Source organism: Oncorhynchus mykiss, chromosome 10 (genome assembly GCF_013265735.2).
Source record: "Oncorhynchus mykiss isolate Arlee chromosome 10, USDA_OmykA_1.1, whole genome shotgun sequence".
In the NCBI taxonomy this organism is placed as follows: domain Eukaryota; kingdom Metazoa; phylum Chordata; class Actinopteri; order Salmoniformes; family Salmonidae; genus Oncorhynchus; species Oncorhynchus mykiss.
In genome coordinates this window covers 44,624,149-44,639,141 of record NC_048574.1, presented here as the reverse complement: position 1 = coordinate 44,639,141, position 14,993 = coordinate 44,624,149, and the positions used below count along the sequence as shown (strand labels likewise).

General features: G+C 42.8%; 1 protein-coding gene across 5 annotated transcripts; it reads left to right on the top strand.

The window, feature by feature from the left end:
- The first annotated feature begins 2,804 nt into the window (after positions 1 to 2,804).
- On the top strand, positions 2,805 to 13,220 carry LOC110534015 (zinc finger protein ubi-d4). 5 transcript variants are annotated; one of them, XM_021618636.2, is made up of 12 exons: positions 2,805 to 2,953; positions 4,556 to 4,716; positions 7,855 to 7,962; positions 8,103 to 8,281; positions 8,391 to 8,483; positions 8,619 to 8,703; positions 8,961 to 9,002; positions 10,880 to 11,017; positions 11,585 to 11,716; positions 11,937 to 12,049; positions 12,172 to 12,253; positions 12,694 to 13,220. In XM_021618636.2, exons 1-12 carry the CDS (start codon positions 2,922 to 2,924, stop codon positions 12,774 to 12,776), a joined length of 1,248 nt encoding a protein of 415 aa, XP_021474311.2. In that variant the 5' UTR covers positions 2,805 to 2,921; the 3' UTR covers positions 12,777 to 13,220. The 5 variants fall into 5 exon arrangements, 4 of the variants coding, with proteins under 4 accessions (XP_021474311.2, XP_021474314.2, XP_036846302.1 ...); XM_036990407.1 differs by lacking the exon at positions 2,805 to 2,953 and adding an exon at positions 4,335 to 4,443; XM_021618639.2 differs by lacking the exon at positions 8,961 to 9,002.
- Positions 13,221 to 14,993: the final 1,773 nt, after the last annotated feature.

Sequence of the window (14,993 nt, the reverse complement as noted above, 5' to 3'; positions counted from 1 at the left end):
AACCCTTGAATGAGTAGGTGTGTCAACTTTTCATTGGAACTGTATATATATATTTTTTGATTCTTCACAAACCCAACAATAAATGCATGATTACTTGCACCCAGAGGTGCAAGGATTCACTTTAACATTGTAGAAAATATTCTGGATGATAGATAATATAATATAGAACATACATTGGTTATTTGATAACGGTGGACCAATGATGGTTAGGTTTATCTTGAGGATGGACCAATGGCACAAAACGTTGGATTCCCCGTTAACACATTATACCAAGATATACCATATTGTAGGAAAACAGACTACATTTGAGCCTAACGCTTAACAATATCATTATAGTCTCAGATTACATTTCTTGATACTTTGACAAACTCACTAAAGCACTATAAACCTTTTCCTGCACAATAAAATGTTGACATTTACAACTAAACCTGTTGGCAAGCATTGTAACAGCATAGTTCCAGCATTGTTCCATGAATTACAGCTTTTAAACTGCTCTAATTTCTATGTTTACTTTTGGATCAGGCCATATCTATCAACATATAATGTTCTCATTCCATAAAATCCACCCTTTGCATGGTTTATGTGATTTCTAAATCAGCTGGAAAAGACTCCATAGCTGACATTTTGGGAAGAGGACTGTATTAGTAGACATATGCTTCAACTCAGAGAGAGAGGGAGAGAGGATGTGATAAGATGTACTGCATCACAGTCTGTTCGTAGCCCGAGCCTGGTCCAGATACTGGAGCTGTCCTGCTGACTGTGGCCAGGCCAGGACGGTGTTACGTAAGACTGTGTCTGTTTACTCTGGAGCTCTGCTGACAGATATGCAGCCAACTCCTCAGTACAGTACACCAGCCTCTCCTGCATCGTGAAAGACTGATGGACTAATGTTGACATTAATAACCTTCACTGGCTTTTACAATCTAGTTGAAGTCGTCGTGTACAGTATGCGACTATGTGAACATACTTTGGTCTTCCTTTTTTTTTTTTAAGCTGTGAAATATGCTATGCCTCCTACGATAATTGAACTCAAGTTATTTTGGCATGTTTCACATTGTATCTATCTACTTGTCCTGACCTCCAAGTAGCTGTTGGTTGTTTTAGAAAGGGATTGCAGCATACAGAACCAAACACATATCGGAATCACCAGATATGAGGCTACACGCAGGGAACTATAGGCACCAAACTTATCAAAGTTTTGTAGATGTCTCTTACATCATAACCTTTGCTGATCTACCATTTTTGCACAATAATTATGTGTTTGATGATGACTTATCATGCTGCTATCAATTGGCGTATTTTACGTACTGGGACAAATTATTTACTGGCGTCACAAAATTGATTACAAGCTGTAATTGAATAAATGCAATATTATGGTTAGAAGAAAAACGATGTCCATGTTTTGTCTTTTCTGTTGTGTTTGCCATGGCCCATCCAGTTTAATAGCTCTGGGAACACCACTGAGACGGGCCCTGCAGGGGGAGGCTCTCCGAGGAGACGGGGTTGAAACCGCCGGTGCAGATGAGGAGAGGGAGAGACCAAAGATATTTATTTGTAACCTTTTCTCTCGTGGTGTATTTCTTATCAGAGCAAATAGTTGCAGCAAACAAGTTAACTGTTTCAACTGTGTTTTCAAAAAGCTTGTTGTAAATTTGTTTTCATCTCGATATTTTTTTCTGCCCTTTTGAGCTTGAGTCTTCAAGGAACTTCAGAGATGGAAAGATATTGGGCTCCCGAGTGGCGCAGCGGTCTAAGGCACTGCATGCCAGTGCTTGAGACATCACTACAGACAGCCTGGTTAGATTCCAGGCTGTATCACAACCGGCCGTGATTGGGAGTTCCATAGGGCGGTGCACAGTTGGCCCAGCGTTGTCCAGGTTTGGCCGGTGTAGGCCGTCATTGTAAATAAGTTAAATAAAGGTTACATTTAAAAAATACAAAATAATATTCTAGTGCATGGGGTCACATGTTATTTGACCTTCATTATACTGTAATAGTTTTATAAATTAAACCATGAGAGGAGTTGGGTTTGATGCTTTTATGCCATTCTGGGAATGCCTGGATGTCCCTGTATGCACCGATCCAGATCTTCTACACAAGTGCTTTTGTTTCTCTACAGAGAAAGCGAAAAACACAGTGATTGGTGCACCAGCAAAGACATGCCTGGAGATTTCCAAGGTGACCTCCAGAATATACTTATGTTGATTCTTGAACCGCACAATCTATTCCTCTCTAAGTTAATGATACTCAAAACCTCACGCTACAGTATAAGTGGAATGTGTCCCCACTGGCCTGGATAAATGATGTAACTGCAAAACAAAAACACCAGTGGCATTCGAAGGAGACCGCTGGTAAGTTTCGCAATCAAACAAGTGTTGTTTTTCACCGTGTCCCTCATTGGCTAGGAACAACAGCTGTGTGTCTAGGTCTAGAAGCATGGTATACACAGAAGTGTTGAGGGGATAAGGATGATGGAAAGGCCTGCCAAGTGCCCATGCCAGCCTCTTTCTCCCTGGCCTGAGTTTGGACCTCCGCTGGGGTGGTATAGCGGGATGAGGTTGTCATGAATAGAGGAAAGGTTTTAACATGAAAGATGCAATTGTAGGGCAGTGACAGGTCTGAAATTGGGTAGCATTCAGTGAGTTTGACTGTTTACATGTCAGAAGAGCTACCTGAAATCTTTGGCCAGAATGATCCTTTCCTTCCACTTGGTTACATCTCCATCTGCTGGACATTTTAGTATATCACTAGAAGTAGTACATTAATCAGTTATAATAGTAACACTGAAGTCTAAATTACATTACACAAGACATGATTTAATCATGTTGCCTGAAATTGCATAGTGCCTAAAACCCATAACTGGCTATTGGACCCCCTCCCCCCCGCGCAGGCGCAAACTATCCACGGCAAAGCAAACCAAGATGGCGGCTGTTGTTGAGAATGTTGTCAAACTGTAAGTACTGTTCTTTTCCACCTAGTTAAAGTACGCGAATGTGTTTTACGTTTAAATATAATACAGGTCGGTGGTAGCAGAAACAAGTATATGTTATGGTAAATTGCCGAACATGTTCGTTAAAGGAACCGAGTAACTCACTTATCAAACTGAGTAGTTGAGCTTTGCGGACTATAGGAAATGGCTAGGCTGTGGTGTAATACACCGATTATCTTGCAAAACGTTGTCTGTTGCAACAGAAACCGTTTACTCCAAACGGAAAATGCAAACGAGAGTTTATATTGGAAAAATCTAGTTAGGTCCCTCCCCGTTTGTTCTTAAACGGCAAACGTTATCCGTAATGAATTTAACCCCAGCTAGCTAGCCATCTGTGTCCGCACAGTCAACACTCAGCAGGTCAGCTAGCTAACGTTTTGTCAATAGTTGTGGTTAATGAACACATTGAAAGGAACCAAATCTCATTATGTAACCAAACATCGGGTACAAGTTAGCAAATATACATGAAGAATTGCAGTCATTGTGGTAGCGATCTAATGTTGCTAGCTAAAACGATTGTAAACTAGATAGCTAGCAAGTCACTGTCCCGGTTTACGTTCACGGTGGGTGTTTTCAAACTCCCCTTGGAATTAGTCGGATTACGGATAGGGAGTTGCGGATATCCCGTTGGCAATTTGGTTGTTACGTTTAGCTTCTTAGAGTGCATAGAGGCTGTTGTTGTAGTATGTAAGGTTGGGCCTACTAGTTAGAAATTAGTCCAGGTCTTGTACTATATGTGTTCTGAATTTATCATCTGACACTGCAGATGTTGTCCTGGCATACTTTTATGTGGAATGCATGTTTTGTTGCGCTGTCAACACAATACATTAGTCACTATAAAAGTCATGTCTTTGGGGCAGTGTTAAAAATAACTTTTGCCGAAGGAGTTTGGTGATATGAATCAGATGTGGTTTTCATCAAGACAATAAAACCAATTTCAGAAAATTCCCATGAAACAAATGTAGTTTAAAACACGAGAAGAGTTATTATGTATATTTCCCTAAAGCTTTCATATCACTTTGCATAAAATAGATTTTAAATGATACTACTATGAAGCTTTCAGGACACCCCACAGAGCATTTAGTTTAAAAAAAATGGGTTTCACTCATGCTGATTTGTGTTGAAAATCTGAACCAGCAGAGGCTGTGCTTCCTCTACCAGGTAGACGCCGTTGCCAAGCCAACAAAAGAGCACCTGCTGACACATTCTCACCAGTTACTAAGTCCAGGGACACAATTACATAGTTTGCTTGCCTGCTGCTCCCAGGTGCCAGCATAAAAGGGACAAAAAGGGTTTTAGCTGAGGCTGTGATAAAGGCTTTGAAGTTTTAATTATTTTAAGCCTATTTTACAGCATAGTAGAGAGGTTGCCTAGAATTCAGACAGCATGATTTGGCTTAAAGAGGTGGTAGGACCACATACCACACCTACCTCTATGGCAGAGAAGCGCACCAGGTACTGTCAGTTGTTGAACTGATGCATGAATGTATACTTCTTATCACAGTACACACAGGCAGTCTGTTTCCTAGTGCTAACCCTGGCTGCTGCTCTCTGTGTGTGGGTGCAGGCTCGGAGAGCAGTACTACAGAGATGCCATGGAGCAGTGCCATAACTACAACGCCCGGCTATGTGCCGAGAGGAGTGTCCGAATGCCCTTCCTGGACTCTCAGACTGGAGTGGCGCAGAGCAACTGTTACATTTGGATGGAGAAGAGACACAGGGGACCAGGTTAGAAATACTGTGCGCATACACACTAACTGAAGTCGCGTAGGAGTTTTCTTTCAGAACTACTGAGTTCACAGATTTGAGTAGTAGGCTATATCATTCACCACCTTCTCATGATCTGGAGATGAGCACGAGAGAGCACTGTAGTTCAAGCCCTCTGGAGAACTTGGGTTGAGCTATGTATGCTGAAACATTAAACCAAGTCTTTTAGATATGTCACAGTTAATGCCTTTTTGGTAGGTCTAGAACGTATTTAGTTGTAAGTACACTTCAAATGTATTTTCACATGCTTCGTAAACAACATTTGTAGACTAATACCGTACCCAAAATCGTCCGTGCCATCGCGCACACATTTATTTTGTCCCCCCCACACCAAACGGGATCACGACACATAGGTTAAAATATCAAAACAAACTCTGAACCAATAAAATTAATTTGGGGACAGGTCGAAAAGCATTAAACATTTATGGCCATTTAGTTAGCTAGCTTGCTGTTTCTAGCTAATTTGTCCTGGGATATAAACGGTGAGTTATTTTACCTGAAATGCACAAGATCCTCTACTCCCGACAATTAATTCAAACACAAAACGGTCAACCGAATTGTTTCTAGTCATCTCTCCTCCTTCCAGACCTTTTCTTCTTTGGACTTTATATGGCGATTGGTATTTAATAGTATTACCATGACCACGACCGACCTCAGTTTGTCTTTCATTCACCCTTGTGGGTATAACCCACATGCCATCTCCTCAGTGGTATCTGCTTCTATAAACCAATTGAGGAGATGGGAGAGGCAGGCCTTGCACGGCGTTCAGCAACACAAATAGAACTGACTTATACAGTGGCTTGCCGAAGTGTTCACCCCCCTTGGCAATTTTCCTGTTTTGTTGCCTTACAACCTGGAATTAAAATGTATTGTTTGGGGGTTTGTATCATTTGATTTACACAGCATGCCTACCACTTTGAAGATGCAAAATATTTTTTCTTGTGAAACAAACAAGAAATAAGACAAAAAAACAGTACTTGAGCATGCATAACTATTCACCCCCCCGAAGTCAATACTTTGTAGAGCCACCTTTTGCAGCAGTTACAGATGCAAGTTTCTTGGGGTATGTCTCTATGAGCTTGGCACATCTAGCCACCATTCTTCAAGGCAAAACTGCTCCAGCTCCTTCAAGTTGGATGGGTTCTGTTGATGTACAGCAATCTTTAAGTCATACCACAGATTCTCAATTAGATTGAGGTCTGGGTTTTGACTAGGCCATTCCAAGACATTTAAATGTTTCCCTTTAAACCACTCGAGTGCTGCTTTGGCAGTATGATTAGGGTCATTGTCCTGCTGGAAGGTGGCCCTCCATCCCAGTCTCAAATCTCTGGAAGACTAAAGCTAAAACAGGTTTCCCCTCAAGAATTTCCCTGTATTTAGCGTCATCCATCAATTCTGACCAGTTTCCCATTCCCTGTCGATGAAAAACATGCCCACAGCATGATGCTGGATGGTGTTCTCGGGGTGATGAGAGGTGCTGGGTTTGCGCCAGACATAGCATCTACCTTGATGGCCAAAAAGCTCAATTTTAGTCTCATCTGACCAGAGTACCTTCTTCCGTATGTTTGGGGAGTCTCCCACATGCCTTTTGGCGACACCAAACGTGTTTGCTTATTTTTTTCTTTAAGAAATTGCATTTTTCTGGCCACTCTTCCATAAAGCCCAGCTCTGTGGAGTGTACGACTTAAAGTGATCCTATGGACAGATACTCCAATCTCCTCTGTGGAGCTTTGCAGCTCCTTCAGGGTTTATCTTTGGTCTCTTTGTTGCCTGTCTGATTAATGCTCTCCTTGCCTGGTCAGTGAGTTTTGGTGGATGGACCTCTTTTGGCAGGTTTGTTGCGGTGCCATATTCTTTCATTTTTTTAAATAATGGATTTAATGGTGCTCTGTAGGATTTTCAAAGTTTCTGATTTTTTTTATTTATAACCCAACCCTGATCTGTACTTCTCAACAACTTTGTCCCTGGCCTGTTTGGAGAGCTCCTTGGTCTTCATGATGCAGCTTGCTTGGTGTTGTAGATTCTGTGGCCTTTCAGAACAAGTGTGTATGTATGTATGTATGTATGTATGTATGAGATCATGTGACACTTACATTGCACACAGGTGTACTTTATTTAACTAATTATGTGACTTCTGAAGGTAATTGGTTTGCACCAGATCTTATTTAGGGGCTTCATAGCAAAGGGGGTGAATACATATGCATGCACCGTTGCTAATATAATTTTTTGAAACAAGTAATTTATTTTGCTTCACCAATTTGGACTATTTTGTGTATGTCCACTACATGAAATCCAAATAAAAAATATATTTAAATTACAGGTTGTCATGAAACAAAATAGGAAAAACGCCAAGGGGGATGCAAACATTTGCAAGGCACTATATTTTGGCAACGCAGACTCTTGTTGGTGCACACGAGCAGTGTGGGTGCAATAATTCAATAACATGTATGTTTCAATTTATTTTGTGACGCGAGCGGTGTGGTCAGCATGTAAGATGCTTACTTACGGCCCTTCCCAACAATGCAGAAAGAAAAGTAGTAAATACACAATGAGTAACGACAACATGGCTATATACAGTGCATTCGGAAAGTATTCATTTCCCTTGACGTTTTCCACAATTTATTACGTTACGGCCTTATTCTAAAATGGATTAAATCGTTTTCCACCTCATCAATCTACACGCAATACCCCATAAAAAACAGGTATTTAGAAATGTTTGCAAATGTATTAAAAATGAAAACTGAAATCACATTTTATATAAGTATTTAGATCCTTTAGTCAGTACTTTGTTGAAGCACCTTTGTCAGCGATTACAGCCTCGAATCTTCTTGGGTATGACACTACAAGCTTGGCACACCTGTATTTGAAGAGTTTCTCCCATTCTTCTCTGCAGATCCTCTCAAGCTCTGTCATATGGTGTATTGTCTGTAGATTGACAACAATTTTTTTATTTAATACATTTTAGAACACGGCTGTAACGTAATAAAATGTGGGGGGAAATCAAGGTTTCTGAATACTTTCTGAAGGCACTGTATGTATGTGCTGTCACTGTGGGGACATGGGGTGCTCACTAACATGCAACTATCTGTCATCTCCCAGGCGTGGCCCCAGGACAGTTGTACACCTACCCATCCCGCAGGTGGAGGAAGAAACGACGATCCCACCCCCCAGAGGATCCCCGACTCGTCTTCCCTCCTCTAAAGTCAGGTACGTCCTTATCATGGCATACTGCTCTGCTTAATAATACTACAGCTGTGTTGACACGTTTGTGTGCCCATCTGTTCATCATTTTCCTGTTTGTTCTTCACTCATTTGTAAAGGTTGTTTGTGGTTCTCCCTGTCTGTAGAGCTGGACTTGGGGTTAAAGAAGGATTCCCTGTCCTCTGATGGCAGCAGTCTGGAGGCCCTGCTGAAGGGAGAACCCCTGGACAAACGGGTTCCTCCGGAGCTCCGAGGGCCTGAGGAGGAGTCCAGTCTGACAGACTACACTGGTGGGGCGGTCACCCCTGCAGCACGCGTCAGAAAGGTACCGTAGCCTGCTGTGGTTGGATGGATTGTGTGTGATACCTAGCTTGTTTACTACTCCTCCAGTGACACTAGCTACTAAAGCTACATGCTTTCCTCTGTCAACACAGAGAGTCCTGGAGCCAGATGACTTCCTGGATGACTTGGAGGATGAGGACTATGAGGAGGACACCCCAAAAAGAAGAGGGAAAGGAAAGGGAAAGGTGATAGAAGCTATTCTAAACCAACAATTGTTAGTGATGTTAAGGGCATGTCATCTGAAATGGTGTCCAGTGTGGCAACATGACTGTAACTATGATATTGGGGATGGTGTGTTATGACGGCGTGTTTGTCCGCAGTGTCGTGGAGTAAGCAGTGCCAAGAAGAAGCTGGACGCTGCGGCGGCTGCGCTGGAGGACAAGGACAAGCCCTACTCCTGTGACAGTGAGTCCCAGGGGGGTGCAGCAGAACCTGGGAGGGAAACAGTGGGAGTACAGATGGGCTTTTGCAGAGGTGGGCTACTCTCTAGGAACTCTGTTGCTGGGAAGCAGTCAAAGTCTGTTGTTTTTAGCTCCTGAAATTGTCATCTCTTGCAGCTGAAACTCAGACACTCGGGCGCATTGTTGATGCCTTTCTGATTCTCTCTGTCTGTGACCGTACTTCTGAGTCTTTCTGTCTATGCTCTCTCTTCTCTCTTTCAGACACTTTCAAACAAAAGCATATTTCAAAACCTTCTGAAAGAGGTATATTTCTCTCGCATTCCTTTTTCCTCTGCCTCCAGTCCAGTCTGCTTAATGCCTGTTTGTTTTTCTCTCTCTGTGTGTGTTGGCTCAATGTAGAACACTGAGATTAGTTGAACCCATAGACTAGGCTAAATGTAGAACACTGAGATTAGTTGAACCCATAAACCCATAGACTAGGCTAAATGTAGAACACTGAGATTAGTTGAACCCATAGACTAGGATAAATGTAGAACACTGAGATTAGTTGAACCCATAGACTAGGCTAAATGTAGAACACATAGATTAGTTGAACCCATAGACTAGGATAAATGTAGAACACTGAGATTAGTTGAACCCATAGACAAGGCTAAATTTAGAACACTTTGAGATTAGTTGAACCCATAGACAAGGCTAAATTTAGAACACTTTGAGATTAGTTGAACCCATAGACTAGGCTAAATGTCGCTGCCTCCCCTCATCCACTAAATGGCTCTCATTTAAGGTACAATTCAATTGACTTGAAGTCAAAGTTAACTTGATATTCTTGAGAGTGGATTGTAAATGTGTGGAGATGCCTTTTCTGTGCTTGGTTTCCACCACAGTTTAAGTAGCAGTGTACATTTGTGTTATTTTATCCTAAATGACATTTAGGCTACTCCAGCAGTAGTTTGTCTTCAGGACTGTCTTGGCTCTGTATGGCACACTTATTATTACACACACTACAGTCAGTCAACTGTTGGCTATATGCTTGTCATAATCTGGCTTTGTGTCTCTTAATTTAGTATGTCTCATTTGCATTTCTTTAAAAAATAGAGGGCCGCACACTCATTTGCATTTCTTAACTCCATTTATTTTTTCTTAACTCATCTACGTTCTGTCCTGTCTCGTCCTCCTCACCCGTTTCTTTAGAGTGAAATAGTGCCTCTGCGTTTGTTTTGAACCAACAGCTTGGGGCTTTGTGGGTCCTGGTGTGAAGAGCGCCTGGGGGGGGATGTTGTTAAGAGCCTTGTCCATCCAGAAGTATACTAACCTGGGTTCTGCACCATGGCCTTTGACTGGCAGGCTGGGAAAGGGACAGGGAGCTGACCTAGTCAATAATCTTGCCCTTCTAGAAATCAGCTGAAGAAATGAGAGGGTGATTGAGTGAGTGGAGGGATTAAGAGAGCGTGGGAGTGAGGAAGTGTTTGGTCTGCTGGTACATCTTATGCTAGACCTGAGGCTGGGGCAAAACACTGACATCTTTGTTTCCATGACTCAGACAATCCCACCACAAATCCATCTATTTATAACCCTGGGTATTAGTCTAGTCTAGACTCCTCATGCCATTCCCAAAGCACCAGAGTTCTAGTCTGGCACAGGAAGAGTAATCTTCATTCAAATTATTAGTACTAATCTAAACTGTTTGGTCCATTCATTAAAACAGACTCCATCAGGCTAAATTCTAGAAGCTAGATTGAGATCTCTCCTATGGTTTTGTCTGCTGAAAAGATTCATTCCCACGACCGGATCTCGCCTTCTCCGCTCCAGTTGAAATTGAATTGCACAATTGTCATTCAGGGCCACAGGTGGTCTCTCGCCTCCAGCTATTGAGTGCAAATTGAAACGTCTGGAAACGTAATATCCCTCTTCCAAGATGAGCCAGTGCAGACTGGAGGGTAGCAGAGTTATGGACGTGCTGAAACTGTTTGACTAAGTGGGAGGATAGGCAAAACAGCAGGCCATTGCAGAGGACAGGAGTGCATGGATATGATTTTTCAGCATCAGCAAATGCCACGGCAAGGTCAGATCTGAGCGATTTAGGAAACAATGTTGTACTCTGACCTCGTATGAAGGCTACTTAATAGTTTACGTATGTTTTTGTTTTCACACGTGTTGTGTTTGGGGGGTTTCTCTGGCAGTCTGTGGGAAGCGTTACAAGAATCGTCCGGGCCTGAGCTACCACTACACCCACTCCCACCTGGCTGAGGAGGAGGGAGAGGACAAGGAGGAGCCTGAGGTCCACACCCCCATTCCGCCCCAGCCTGAGGAGCCTAAGAGTAAGTGACCAGTCATTGGTGACCAGTGGGGTCATTGGTTGGCCGTGTCCGAAATCTCTTGCCTACTACTTACTAAAAATAAATACTGTGTATAATCGTGCTACATACTATTTAGAACGTACTGTTCAGTACAACATAACGCAGTAAGCAACAAATATCCACATCCTAGGCTTTCCAATCCTGAGAATACATCATCTAATACGCACTTGTCTTGATTCCCGCCATTCGTTCATTTGGGTACAGTGCGTCCCGTTATCTCATTATCAGCTGTAGTCAAACACATGCGAGTCTGGAAAGACGATCCTCTTCCTCAAGTGCGCAGCAAATTTTACTAGATGAAAATCCAAAATTAGTATGAATGACATCCTGGCATTTAAAGCATACAATATTTTCCGAATTTCACATAAAATGTTATAAAATGGGTTTTTTTCCGCATACTGAAAATGCCTTCTATATAGAACGCAAGTATAGGTATTCGGACACGGCCAATGACACTGGATCCTTGTTAATCAATAACCTTTGAATACGTTCTTATACGTTGTTTTATTCTGTCTCTCTCCCTCACAGCACCCAAGAAAGGTCCAGATGGTTTGGCGATACCCAATAACTACTGTGACTTCTGCCTGGGAGACTCTGCCCTCAACCAGAAGACGGGCCAGTCAGAGGCACTGCAGTCCTGCTCAGACTGTGGACGTTCAGGTAACCGCTCCACCCCTGGCCTTTACACTGAGAGGCCGGGATAACCTCTGCGATTTGAGACAATTTTGTATGGGCGTGTGTGAGTGGTAGACTTTACTTTAAGATCCGTGTTGAGTGTGTTCAGAGTCAGACGCATGATGACATAGTTACAAAGACCAGCAGTAATGACAGTGGCAGACAGGGTTTGTCCTGTGAGACCCATTCTCTGTGTCCAACCCAGGCCACCCGTCCTGCCTGCAGTTCACCCCCGTGATGATGGCTGCAGTGAAGACCTACCGCTGGCAGTGCATCGAGTGCAAGTGCTGCAACATCTGTGGCACCTCAGAGAACGACGTGAGTTGACCTGCAGGCGTCATGCTTATTACTGTGGGATAAATTAAGTGCACTGTATATTTAGAATGAAGTGGTGCACTGAAAAACTGCGTTGTATAATGAGCCTGTGGTCTTTTGTCCAGGACCAGCTTCTCTTCTGTGATGACTGTGATAGAGGCTATCATATGTACTGTCTCAGCCCCCCTATGGCTGAACCTCCAGAAGGTAAGAGCAGGATGTGAACAATATGTCCCACAATGTTGGTTTAAATGGGCTTTTTTTTACACAGCCACTGCCCCATTTGCCTGTCTACTCTGAGTCAACAGCTTTTTTGGTAACGAGTGTTGTGGGTTTCCTCTCCGTAGGGAGACAGATTTATCTCGGTAAATTTGGCAGAGCCGAGTGTCCAAGTAGAGCTCTCAGGCAGCGTAGCCAGACAACGATAGCATGGCCAGGTGTTTTACTGATGAATCACCTCGTTCAGCACTAAGCTAGCGTTGAAATGCTTCATCAATGCAAAGTGTTAGATCACAGAATAGCCTCTACCATGAGCCCACTGACTTCAACTGGGCTAATGACATGAGGTGGGTCCATGGAAGAAAGAGGATATTTATAGGACTAAAAGTCTGAGTCATTCACCTCTGTTTCCTTGTGTCCTCTAACAGGGAGCTGGAGCTGCCATCTGTGTCTGGACCTATTGAAAGACAAGGCGTCAATATACCAGACCCGTAATGTCCCTCCGTCGTGATGGACCCCCATCCTCACATACAACCCTCCCTCCACAGTGAGGTTCTTTCTCTGTGGTCAGTTGAGCGGCGGGGGTGGGACAGATGACTTGTGAAAAGGGAAACGTACCCCCCCCCCCCCCGCTGAAACACGCTTAGGTTTGGTTGTTCTATGACTGTTACACAGTTCCAAGCTCAAGTGACCCATGTAGGCTTTTGTTTTCAACTATTTGTCAATATATCAAACTCAATGTGTAATATCCTGAACTTGACAATACATCAAGTATGTTTCTTTTAAAAGTGGCTTAAACCACAAACACAGCTTTTACCAGCCAAAGTACACACAATCTCACACACACACATACAGTGCAATCAGAAAGTATTCAGACCCCTTCACTTTTTCCACATTTTGTTACAGCCTTATTCTAAAATTGATTTAAAAAATAAATTTTCCTCATCGATCTACACACAATACCCCATAATGACAATGCAAAAGTTTTTTTAGACATTTTTGTAAAAAACAACTGAAATAACTTATTTACATAAGTATTCAGACCTTTGCTATGAGACTTGAAATTGAGCTCAGGTGCGTCCTGTTTCCATTTATCATCCTTGAGCTGTTTCTACAACTTGATTGGAGTCCACCTGTGGTAAATTCAATTGATTGGACATGATTTGGTCCCACTGTCGATATAAGGTCCCACAGTTGATAGTCCATATCAGAGCAAAAACCAAGCCATGAGGTCGAAGGAATTGTCCATAGAGCTTTGAGACAGGATTGTGTCGAGGCACAGATCTGGGGAAGGGTACCAAAAAATGTCTGCAGCATTGAAGGTCCCCAAGAACACAGTGGCCTTCATCATTCTTAAATGGAAGAAATTTGGAACCACCAAGACTCTTTTTAGAGCTGGCCGCTCGGCAATACTGAGAAATTATGGGAGAAGGGTCTTGGTCAGGGAGGTGACCAGGAACCCGATGGTCACTCTGACAGAGCGCCTCTGTGGCGATGGGAGAACCTTCCAGAAGGACAACCATCTCTGCAGCATTCCACCAACAAGGCCTTTATGGTAGGGTGGCCAGACGGAAGCCACTCCTCAGTAAAAAGGCACATGACGGCCTGCTTGGAGTTTGCCAAAAGCACCTAAAAGGACTCGGATCATGAGAAACAAGATTTTCTGGTCTGATGAAACCAAGATTGAACTCTTTGGCCTGAATGCCAAGCATCACGTCTGGAAGAAACCAGGCAACGCTCATCAGCTGGCCAATACCATCCCAACGGTGAAGCATGGTGGTAGGAGCATCATGCTGTGGGGAAGTTTTTCAGCGGCAGGGACTCTGAGACTAGTTAGGATCGAGGGAAAGATGAACGGAACAAAGATCCTTGATGAAAAACTGTTCCAGAGCACTCAGGACCTCAGATTGGGGCGAAGGTTCACCTTGCAACAGGACAAGTCTCTGAATGTCCTTTAATGGCTCAGCCAGAGCCTGGACTTTAACCCGATCTGATATATCTGGATATATCTGGAAAGACCTGTAAATAGCTGTGTAGCGTCCAACCTGACAGGGCTTGAGAGGATCTGTAGAGAAGAATGGGAGAAACTCCCCAAATAAGGGTGTGCCAAGCTTGTAGCGTCAAACCCAAGAAGCCTCGAGGCTGTAATCGCTGCCAACAAAGTACTAAGTAAAGGGTCTGAATACTTATGTAAATATGATATTTAAGTTTTTTTTATTTTAAATACATTTGCAAACATTTCTAACAAACTGTTTTTACTTTGTCATTATGGGGTATTTGGTTGTCGATTGGTGGGATACATTTTAGAATAAGGCTGCAACGTAACAAAATGTGGAAAAAGTTCAATTGTCTGAAGAATCCGAAGGCACTGCACATGCACACGACTGCTCCGAATCCTATTTTTATTCTGCAAAATATCTGTTTTGCGTGGAGAGGAGAGAAATAGTTGAAATCAATTAGCATGCCAATGCTTGTTCATAATCAGAAAAATGTTTAAGGTTTTGTATATTTATATATTTGTATAGCATATTAAAGGTGTGAAATGATTTAAAAGCTGCAATAATAGGTTGGTTCTGTAGTCTTTTGTGTAGTGCCCATCTTCAATATTAATGAATAATCTTCCATCTCCTGATGTGCAGGCAACACAGAGTTGGGAAAGCATAGAGAGGGCCTTACCATTACTTAGTACCCATCCATCTCTATACCTCAGAGAGAAGAACAGGACCTT